General features: G+C 46.7%; 1 protein-coding gene across 3 annotated transcripts in view; it reads left to right on the top strand.

Moving 5' to 3' along the window:
* Positions 1-12,053, top strand: part of LOC119182515 (uncharacterized) — a 54,844-nt gene that overhangs the window by 12,117 nt on the left and 30,674 nt on the right. For 2 of the 3 annotated variants that reach the window (XM_037433397.2, XM_037433388.2), the window contains exon 2: positions 514-585. The exons of the other annotated variant lie outside the window; for it this stretch is intronic. In XM_037433397.2, coding sequence (XP_037289294.2) covers positions 514-585 — 72 coding nt within the window. The remainder of the gene's footprint in view (positions 1-513; positions 586-12,053) is intronic. 3 annotated transcript variants of the gene reach the window in all.

Below are 12,053 nucleotides of genomic sequence, written 5' to 3'. Positions count from 1 at the left end.
GGGACAGTCGTTCATGGACTCTACTTGGGAAGTAAAAACAGCACCAAAATATAGACAAGGACAGAGGAAGAGACAAACGCGCATGGTGTCGTCTCTTCCTATGTCTTTGTCTACATTTTTGCGCTGTTTTTACTTCCTAAGTGTGAACCACCAATTAGCCCAACTTTCGCTATTATTGCAATCATGGACTATATTTTGGAAATTCGCGCGTCCCACGACTCCTCTAAAAAAGTCAATGTGCGTCCCTAAAGGGAGTGCTTCACACTTGTATCTCGCATGCACGAAATGAGAGCCAGAGTAGTGCGAGCACGATAGGCGCTCTTGGTTTTAGTATTATTATTTTTGTGTTCGCGGTTCTCTAGACCTAGATGACTTGCAAAAACATACTAAAATATTGAGGAAAAAAGAAGGCTTGGTGTCATTCAGTCGATAATTTGTTTTCTATCGCTATAAGTTTCATTTTTTTTCTTTATTGTTTGCCCCTTTTTTGTGTGAATTGTGCTTTCCTTGCAGGCTGACAACAAGCTTCAACCACCCAGCTCGCAAAATGAGGAGTTCGCGGCTCTCGACGCTAAACAGCAGCAGGTACCTTAGCTGTCTTCGTATACGAGGGATAAGCCAGTCACCCGTCTTTCTTATTCTATCACTTTTCTTCAATTCCTTTATTTTTGCGCTTAAGCAATGTTTCTTGGTTGATATGTGGAATTTAACGTCCCAAAAGCAATGTTTCTTAGCCTGGAGCAATCAGTGGTATGTAAATGGTTATAATACACGCTGTATTGGAGACGCAGCAACTAGGGGGTGCCTGAAATGTTTTGTGCGTGGTTCTGCTGGCAGCTGGGCACGTGTGGGTGTTAGGGTGCGGGAATGACGTAACCGAATGCGCCAGAAGCACCTGCGGCCGCCTTGCGAAGGTTACGTGCCTACGTTTTGAGAGAGCCATGGATGGGTGCATTGTCTAATCTTGTAATCAATCGTCTTGTCGTGGTCAATGGTGGTAGGCACAAATAGGTATCATTCTGACTGAGCATAACACGTCATATATGGCCCGAAGACCGGCCGTGGTCTCTTTCTTTCTTCTTTCTTTCTTTCTTTCTTTCTTTCTTTCTTTCTTTCTTTCTTTCTTTCTTTCTTTCTTTCTTTCTTTCTTTCTTTCTTTCTTTCTTTCTTTCTTTCTTTCTTTCTTTCTTTCTTTCTTTCTTTCTTTCTTTCTTTCTTTCTCCCATAGTCATGACAGTTCCCACACAATACAGAATATACATAGAACGAAATGAATGAAACAAAAAATTAGGCAAAAAAAGCACAATAATTACTGCTTTGAAATGTGGCGCAGTAATTATGACGTGTATTGACGTCAGAAATGCTATGATAGGGGCTTGTTGGTTCACGGCGGCTTGGCGATTCGCTTGTGATAGGGTAACACTAGGCCGGTATGCAGGGATATTTTTCGGTGGGAGAGGGGACACTTATTGAAAACCTTGAAAAACACCTATTTTCATTATTTATTCTCGGTAAAACACCTCCCCCCCCCATTCCCCCCAAACACACCCCACCATCAAAATTTCAGAAAGGGGGGTGTCCTAGGGCACCCTTCTGGTTACGGCGATAGTTATAGCGCGAGAACATAACGACGGCAAAGAGATAAGAAGGACACGAGCGCTCGTGTCCTTCGTGTCCTTCTTGTCTCTGTGTCGTCGTTCTGTTCTCGCGCTATAACTATCGTCATGTCATAACAACTAGCCCAAACTGCCACACTTCTGGTTACGGGCCTGGGTAACACTACATTGAAAACGCAACACAGTTTACCAGCACATGTGCTAACTCTAGTAAGTTGATTGTTCATATTGGACATAAAGTTCAAGTAAAATGCTCAATTATTTCCACGTGCTCCTTAAACTTTATTTACGTCAACCACGCATGAACGATGAGGCAGTTGAAGTTTGCGTTCGTCCTGTTAAGCTGTGTCTTGTGTAGGATGACGTCACTATTGCGGGATACGGAAGCTTTCACGTTATCGTACGAGTGACCTCTTAGGCTGGCCGTATCAGCCGTGCGACGACACATAGTTTCTGGCGTGAGTCACCTCGAACCCATAATCTGCCGTTGAATGAGCCGCACTTCCTTTTGTTGACCGTTCTCTCTCTCCTTATCGGTGAACGCGACGTATCTGTCACTGGCGCCTCCACGCGCTTGTCTCTCGAGGAATCGTCTACCGGCCTTGTACGATCGGGCTCCCTTAGCATTTCTCGCTAATTTGACTCATACATGTTTGCCGCGTATGAGACTGCGCCAAATGTCTTCCAAGTATTCCTGGGTCATCTTAAAGGGGCCATGACACGGTCACCCGAACATTTGTGGTTTTTCAGCGAAAACTTGGTATACGTATACATTATGCCTATGCAGATATAAAAAGCGCGCCGTAAAGTCACTCTACTAAATAATATATCAGTACAAAACAGGCCCTATAAGTCACCGGCTGCCAATCCCCCTATCGCCGGCGACGGCCATTTTGCAGTGGCGCCGTCGTCGTCTGTATACCACAGTTTCACAGTTTCAGCCGCTCCCAATCATTCAACTTCAGCGCCAAAGAGAGAACAAAATACAAATATCTCGATATTACGCACTGCTGACTACGGAAAAATGAAGCTCACCGGAATGCAGACGCTTGTACAGCCACCTAGTCACGTCACGTCACGTCACGTCACGTCACACACACACACACACACATATATATATATATATATATATATATATATATATATATATATATATATATATATATATATATATATATATATATATATATATATATATAGCCCCTTTTAGGAAAGTGCAAACAGGCAGTCATGGGGTGTGGAAAACTGCCACACGTTCGCACGAGTTTGAACGAAAACAAGCCCTTCCCTTACTGCACGTTGGTTGATTTCTTTCCATGTGCACAAGTCTCGTCACTGAAAAGGGTTGCGACTGGAGCAAATTAATATAAGAACATGATAAAAGATGACCAGTGCATATCCCCGTAACAGCCACTTGCCATTACTTTCAGAGCATCAGTCTTGAGCGCTCGACTGGCTAGCGCTTGGGCGCTCTTCACTGCCTTCTTTGTCCCTGTCTTGCGCTATTACACAGAGCTTCTGTTGCAGTGTTCACAGTACCTCATGCACCATCAAGACCAAGATGCTCTCCTCATCCTCGTCTTTCATACGCTCCGTGGTAGCTTACGCAATGAGTACATGTGAATACAGAACATGGTACTAGCACGAGTCGCCCTTGAAAACTCGCTTTTAGACAGATTTACTAGCTGCGCTGTACTCAATACGTCTCCTACGTAGAAAATATTTCAGCTAGCTGCAGATTCATCGGAATCGCAGCGGCTGAGAGAGCTACCGCCTTCACTTGCTGTCGCCGCGCGACCACGTGAGACGCAACCGCGACGTTTGTAGTGAAAGCGAATCTCGCGTTGGTTGTGCAATCGGAGCGTTCGACAGCCTCGCGCCGTCAGCAGCCGCATGTCAAAACACGGGACTTCATCGCGACCAGCTGAATCGACTGGAAATGCGACACCAACTGCGGCCAGGCCTGTGAAGTTTTTTTTTCTTTTTCTCAAGCATGGATCTCAAGCCGATCATTGACGCAATACACGTCTCCGGAGTCTTCAGGACGTTAACCTCCGCACATTTCGGCGGGAGGACAAAACGCTGACGGCGCTCGGAAACCGAACGCCCGAGCTCGTATCTCGTCGGGCCGGTCTGCTGCCCCGTGCAGGGTCGTGCAGCACCATCACTCATCGTCGTATACTCGCGCGAGACGAGGCCGTCGGGGAGCGCCCCCGTATAAAGCTGCTTCGGGCATGCCCCGCTCACGTCGCCACTTTCCAGACTTGGGCGATAATTGGCGAGCCCCCACCACAGCCGACGAAGGGACGGTGACGCAAAAATGACGTCATCCTTATCAGAGTTCCGAATTGAGCCACCAGCGCAGCTCCTTACTCGGACAAGCGCCGTTGTGGCGCTCTGCGGGTCCATCTCTGATTGCACTTTCGGCGGAAACGCACGAATTCCCCGAAGAACTCGCGGCGTAGTCGAGGTCAGCCGGAATTCGGAGAAAGTGTCGCCAACAAGATGTCGCACGTGTCGTTTATTTGACGAAGGAGGCAGAGGCTTGTCAGGTGATCTGTGCCACTGACCTCGTATCCATGTACACCAACGCTGTGAAATTACTAAGCACGATAAAGTGCTATTCCGTCGCGACTCCAGCAGCAGATGAAGATACCGTTTGTTTTCGGGCGAAAGCATCCGAAGAAGAGAATATTATATTTCCAGAAGGTGGTACGTGTTGTGAGGATTGTATCGTCCGCGGTTTTAATAGTGTAATGCAAAATCTTTGACATAACATCGAGCGTGGAAGGACTGCAGTGTGCCGTCAATCACAAATGGGCGAATTCATTTCAACACAACAAACGAGAGCAGAGCTGGCTGTGCGAGTTTGTCGGTTAAAAAAAAACGCTTCAGTTAAAATTTGCAGTCCAGCTAAAGCATGTGAATTTGAGTCTTTCGTATACCGCGGTTTCTTTTTAACCCTGAGCGTTGTGGTCGCTGCTGTGACCTCAGTGCAGGCAGAATGATCTGCACTTCCATATTTGCGACTCTTTATCATCTTCTTTTACTATAGGCAGTGCCAAGAAACATACGCGCTAAGCTGAGTGAAGTTTAACTGAGAAAAGAGGAAATGATAATATTCGGGGCTTTGCGTCCCTTTGCCCCGCCGCGGTGGTCTAGTGGCTAAGGTACTCGGCTGCTGACCCGCAGGTCGCGGTTTCAAATCCTGGCTGCGGCGGCTGCATTTCCGATGGAGGCGGAAATGTCGTAGGCCCGTGTGCTCAGATTTGGGTACACGTTAAAGAACCCCAGGTGGTCGAAATTTCCGGAGCCCTCCACTACGGCGTCTCTCATAATCATATAGTGGTTTTGGGACGTTAAACCCCACAAATCAATCAACTGCGTCCCAAAACCACCATATCATTATGAGAGTCGGCGTATTGGAGACCTCCAGAAATTTCGATCACCTGGTGTTCTTTAATGTGAACTGACATCGCACAGAACGTGGACCTTAAACATTTCACCACCTCCGAAATGCAACCGCCGCGGCCGGGGTCGAACCCGTGACCTTCGGGTCAGCAGCAGAGCAACGTAGCTACTGATCCACCGAGCCGGACGATTAAGAGGAAAGGAGGCACGTACGGAATTCGACAACTATGAGTGAACTGAAGCGAGGTTGGGTCAACCGTGTATATGTTTCTGAGAAGCTTAACAAAATTGGCGCATGAGGTACGTAACCGCCTAAAAAACATATAGTATTGAATGGGCATACAGGCGAGAAAATGAAGGTTAGCCGTGACGGTCATTTTTTTTTTTCACCATCGACAATGAGGCGAATGACACCGAGGAAGGAAAAACAAACAGCTGGCGGGAGTATATAGCGAACGGTGGACATTTCGCAAAGCCGCGTTCTGCGTCTCGATATCGGGTGTCGGCTTGAGTCGACCGTGAGCCGCTTATCGGATTGCGGCTCGATTTCGCCGAGAAAGTGTTGCGACGGCGTCCAAGGTCGGCAAACACCACCTCGCTGCCAACAACATGCGCTTCCGTATACCTACGCACGAGTTACATGGTGGGTCAATCGCTATCATCGTGCTGGAAGGCGTCAACGACATAGCCAACTGGTGCGTCAACTTCGCATTCCCGCAGTGTAGAAATCGCTGCGTCCGCTGAAGCATAAGACCAAAAGACGTCACTACGGACCAGGGTTCTCGAACTCGCATCAGCTAGCGGGCCGCATGAACGAACATCATGTCTGGTGAGAGCCGGAATAGTGAATAAAGAAGCAGAGGGAAGAGGGGAGGGATGAGTAGTTTGGACATAATTAAGATTTCCACGATGGCATTTCCAGTATGGTATATATGACCCATTTTTGAAGGGGATTCGGAATTCGAACATCACACCAATGCCAGTCTCCAGAATGACTCGAATATGGACGCCGATTCTAAAATGCAGTTTTGTTTCACGATTATGTTTCAAAACACGGTGGCTGCATGCATGGGGTGCCTCAAGAAAAAAAAATTAGCAGCTGTTCCGTGTACGAATATGACCGATGAGCGAAGCTGCTTAGGAATGGGACACAAACGACAATGCGATCTCGCTGCTGGCTTTCATGAATGGGCGGGTAAGGGGAGCGTTTTCTGGGCTCCGTCGCGGGAACAACTGAGAGTGAGTGCGGCGCACGCACCGCAGCCCAGGCAGCGCGTTTGCCGAAGCCTTTCGTTTGCCGGTTTGATAGGAAAGGACATAGATGAAGAAAGAGGGAGACAGGAAAGAGGGGTGCGAGCGGTGATACGGCGGGGAGCTTCGACGGTGGGGTGCGGATCTAAAGAGCTGCGCTCCTAAAATATGGCTCGAGACCGGTCATGTATTTTCAGGCTATGAACGTACTTAAGAAGAAAAAAAATTAGCTGTAAAGAAACCCGCAGCCCTGGCACTAACCGGAGCTGCTGGTTTGGTTACGTCACAGCTGATGGTGCCAGCGATGTCGGCCAGAATGTGATAAGGACTGGCTGGACGCTATCACGGCTGTTTGTTCCACCTGACCCCTAGAAAAGATTTCTGACCCCTACAAGCGATGACAATTCAAGTGTACGTGCGATAAGCGGTCAAAATTGTACACGAAACAGGTTCACAGTGAGTACGCCTTTCTCATATCAGTCACGGTGCAAATAACCTACGCTGTCTTCCTCGAAAAAGTTGATCGCAACACCTAGTGCAGAGAGTGAGTGCTTCAGTCAATGCGCCCAAAGTGTCCACTACGCACACGTGCAGTGAACATCTAGAGAGCAATGTGAAGATCTCCCATACAGGAGGGGACGATTCCGTGGAATATTTGTCTCCTGTGCGACAGATGTTTCCATTGGCCAAGCGGGCTGATTCATCGGCGATCGGTTAAGGGAACCTCCGTCAATGTCAATTATGCAATTGAAGGTGATTACGCCGTACGTTGTCGTGGCTGTGGGTGAAACGCTGTTTTATGCGAATGCAAGAAGTTATGTAAGACCTTGAAAGAGTAGTTCGATATCACATGTGGATCGAAATTGCGCCTATTGGTGGACTCGCACCATAAGCGGATGACGTTCCCTCATGGGGTTTCCCATGCCGCGGCGATTGTGATGTGGGAGGAACTTGTGCGGTGGTTTGATTTTGTTTATGTCAGTTGTTCTGCATATAGCACTGTGCGCATCCAAAAAAATCAATAGTCCCTTTAGGACCCTCTCCTCTGGGAAAGTTGTGTGATAGTGTTTAGCGAATCGATGCCATGTGGTAAACTAACGAAAAAGTTTTACCATGGTGTCCTCAGTCGACTGAGTTGTTCTTTATCCACCTCTGGAGCTTTCTGTGCCTTACGTAGTTATGCACCGCATGCGGGATCATCCCATGTTTGACTAAGCGACGACCACGGCTTTTAATTTAATTTAATTTAATACATACTGCAGACCATGGTTAGGTCCAAGCAGGGTGGCACAAGAAGATAAAATGCAAAAATACAAACAATACAAGCAAACAAGGCACTTATACAGGGGGTAATTCATTCCACTCTTGTATCGTACGCGGAAAAAAAGAGTACTTGAAGGTGTCAGTAGCAGCAAAATATGGGGCGAAAGCATTCGGGTTGTGGTGCCTAGTAGGTCTTGTTTGTAAAGGTGACAAGAACGGAGATGGGTCAATGGACAGTGCACCTTTACTTAATGAAGAAAGGAAATCAAGACGGAAGCACTTTCTCCTGGATTCAAGGCTGGGGATTTTGTTAGCAAGCATTATTTGTGTGGGAGAATCAGTACGTGAGTATTTAGAGTAAATAAAGTAAAAGTAAAAGAAAACGAGTAAAAGTCAGCCGGCTAGGACAACACCCCATAGCATGCACATGATATGACATGACATCGCCACAAACTGCGCACTCGAAGAGAGGACCAAAGGCATTGATTGTGTACGCGCTGTCGGTAGGAGAACTACACGTCGTCACATAAAGGACAGGCCCAGGTGTTATGCGTAGGTGTTGTGAAATTGACGCAATCGCTCGAGCCTCGCTTATCGCTTTCCGCCCAGATCGACAAACGGAGAGGTGTGTATGTCCGCTCATCCAGCTCACGTGAGTGAGTGTGCCGGACGGAGAAGGCTCTTCGTTCTTAAGCTGCTCGGTATCGCCTCATTCTTTATCGCCATTTATTACGTGCAGTGCCTTCATCGATCGGGGAGGTGCCATGATCCTCTCACACTCGGTCAATCACGTTCAAGGAGGGCTGTAAAAGCGATACTTGAGTTTCTGCTTAGGCTTCTAGCGCTAGCCTGCTTAGTCAAGCCATGGTATTTTTTGTGCGCTAGATGAGCGGAGGTCAGCCTGCCTGTTCTTTTTTGTGGGCGGTGCCTATGAAAAAAAAAAACGAAGATAGCATGACGAATAGTTGTTTTCAGGGCTGGCCGAAGCGCTTACGTTCCACTGTTGCTGCCTGTACGGAGTGCCAGGACAATGTCTGGTGTGACCAGTGACGCAGCACACGTGTTTACTTTGCTACAGCTGCGTGGCGCGTATAAACTCAAGAGCGGAAACTAAATGACGCAAAGGTTTGAGTGTAAGGATCCCGTGTTTATGGCCTGTCATACTGTGTCGTCGCTCAGGAAACTGGGCTCTTGAAGTTGCTTCATCTTTGTGTAAGCAGGCCGGCTCGTGAGAAATGGAGAGAAAGAACTAGAACACAAGAAAAAAAAAGAGGGCACTCAGAGCAAACAAGCTGGCTGAATAACAAGGGCGTGTTGTTGCTGTTGTGACACGCGAGTCACGAGGATACAGACGCGGTTTCGAGATTTCTCGTTTGCACGTGACCGGACGGCCCGGTGCACGAGTTGTGACGAAAGATAGCCGCGCCGAAAGAGGCGTCAAGACGATGACCGTACAGCCCAGTGAATTGCTTGCTTCAATAATAACGCAGTCGCAAAAACTCGATGACCCTCAATTGCTTCACGAACGTCTACGAGAGCCGCGTTTCGACGACGCCGTGGTATGCCTATACTCTAATGCGCACACAAAACAACACCTAGCAGTGCCCTCGACGGTGTCAAAGTACATGCCCTGCTCTTGCCAAGTTTGACGCTAATAAACGGCTCAGGCGCCTTCACCTTTCATCGTCTTATCTCATTCTTATGTTTCGCACCGCATAGTGGCAGTGAAGGTGTTTGATATGACGGAGCCTTGCAAGTATTCCGTATTGCCGTATATGCCTCAGTTAAACTGCCAACATCACTAGAGTAAGCTTTGGAGAGAATATTCAAGAGTCGAAAATAGCTCTCTTAGTTGAGGTGAGAGCGTTGTATGTCTCATGGGGGGCTTAGCCAAAAAACAATTTTTTGAGGAGAGGAGGGAGCCCTTCAATCTTGCGTATGAATACGAGAGCATTTTTATATGTGCGTGTACAAACACACACACAAACACAAAATAAGAATAATTTCGGCTGGTCTACCATCCCTCACCGGCTAGGCCAGTTGACTCACGCGAAGGTGGCCTTGAAGATAAAGCCAGCGTTAAAGACGCGAAGCAAGAAAATAGACGTCATGCGAGGTCTAGAGCAGTGAAAATCATAGAAGAGAAATTCAAATAATTCATGTGGATACATCTATTGATAATCGAAACAAACTAAGTGAGCAGTTAATCAGAGGTAAAAGAAAATGATAGAATGAAAATAATGAATAAATTTACGTCATGAAGAAAGGAAATATATGACGATAATTAAAGAACATTAAGCGAGAAGTCATTAATGAATGAATGTTAGTTAGTAAAACAAATGTTACCGAGTGAAACATTGATATGTGGGGTTTAACGTCCCAAAATCACCATATGATTATGAGAGATGCCGTAGTGGAGGGCTGCGGAAAGTTCGACCACCTGGGGTTCTTTAACGTGCACCCAAATCTGAGCACACGGGCCTACAGCATTTGCGCCTTCATCGGAAATGCAGCCGCCACAGCCGGGATTCGAGCCCGCGACCTGCGGGTCAGCAGCCGAGTACCTTAGCCACTAGACCACCACGGTGGGGCACCTGGTGAAACATTAGCGATCGCTGGACGTTTATGTAAAATCCACAGTAATACAGCCACGCCGAGTGGCTTTTGCCTCCGTGAGTTTTGTTTGATTGGTTAGCAGAGTTCTCAAACATTACTTGAGGTACTACCAGCTTTCAATGCTAAAGAGAGAAAGAGAGAGTGTGAAAAATATTGTGGGCAGCTCCACTATGAGTATGCTGGAGAAGTTCAATGTACGCTCTTTCCATGTGTTTCTCTTTTCGTGTGCATTCTTTTTTCCCCCGCACCACAGATCGGCTGGATAAGGGCGTTTCAATTGTGTTTCTAGAACATCCCCTTTGTGATCTTCCTTACACTGTGGCCGTTGGCTGCTGTGATATATATATATATATATATATATATATATATATATATATATATATATATATATATATATATATATATATATATATATATATATATATATATATATATATATATATATATATTCATACTGTCGATCCCATCAGGGATCTTTACATGAAGGGCATATTGAATTGTTACAATATGACAATACAAATATCAAATATTCAATTATGCATAAAAAATATTGGCGGTTAACAAAAGCAGACGAGAAGACGTAATAGTACATCATAATAATAGTACATCCTAATACGTAAGAAAGGGGTGATCAAAGAGGTGTATAATGGCAAAACTGAAGTAAAAAATACGTTTATGTAAAAATGGTGAAAATAGACGAAGTAACAGTTTGTAGGATCAACGAAATTATGCGTACAGTGTAACAGCAAAAAAAAAAGTGAACGAAGAGGCACACAAAGGGAAAACAGGAGCAAAAAACGCACTGATGTAAAAAAAGTTATACAGAAGTAAGGATGATACAGGAGGCTCATAACTGGGCAGCATGTAGCTGATCTTCAAGCAATGTTAAAAAGGAAGATAACGTCGCGCTTGTTGTTACGCTAGGATCCAGCCTGTTCCATTCACGTGTCATTAAAGGAAAAAATGAATATTTATGACTTTCCGTATGGATTATATGCTCATGTAATGATAATGCGTGTCTGTGCCGCGTTTGTCGTGTTTGGGTTAAAGATAAGTATTTGGAACTGTCAATCTTTATGTCTTTGTGAATTAGCTGTGAATATATATTCACACCCTTGTGAATATATATACACATTAAGTGGGCTCAGCAATCTACGTAGTCGTTCTTCCTCTGCTCGCTTAGCCCTGATGGTGGAACCCGTTCTTTGACGGTGAGCACGCGCTGTTGTCGAGCCTCCTTAGACCAAGGGCGCAGACCGTGCCCGACGGGGACGAACGCTGTTGCCTGGGGCCCCGTTAGCGCGTTCATCCAGTGGTGGCCGTGAAGGCACTCGGTCAGTCGACACTGTGCAGGACCCGCATAACTTTAAAGCTACTGGGTGAAGTACTCCACGAATCGCACCGGATGACACGGTGTTCAGGACCGACTCAGGAATTCCAGGAAACGAGCAAGCAAACGCACTAGCTCGCGAACTAGTGAGCCGAGCAGACGGCGCCCCGAGTAAAATACCGAAAAGCCACAACCCGCACGGCATCTTTGGGCACCAGCGTCGCGAACGACAAATATACACGTGGCCCCGCTAAAGGTCCACATCAGCAGCTCGGAGTAGGAGACGCTCGGTATTGCAGAAAATATATAAACACACATTCTCCCTTGGGACTATTGGTATGCAACGTGGCCAACGGTGCACGCCGGTATATGTTCATGGTGAAGGGGGGGGGGGGGCACCGCGTATCTTCCCCACATTATGCGGGAGTGTCTGTCTAAGCCACCAAACATGACGTCCCTTCTAACAAATATCTTGCTCAGGGAGTTTTAGAGGCCATCTTCGTTCGAGCTGACTTGGTGACCAAGAAGGGTTTCTTGGATCAGACTGAGCACACAGCGAGGACCAC

This window comes from Rhipicephalus microplus, chromosome 3 (genome assembly GCF_043290135.1).
Source record: "Rhipicephalus microplus isolate Deutch F79 chromosome 3, USDA_Rmic, whole genome shotgun sequence".
NCBI classification, from domain to species: Eukaryota; Metazoa; Arthropoda; class Arachnida; order Ixodida; family Ixodidae; genus Rhipicephalus; species Rhipicephalus microplus.
This window is presented reverse-complemented; position numbering and strand designations above follow the sequence as displayed.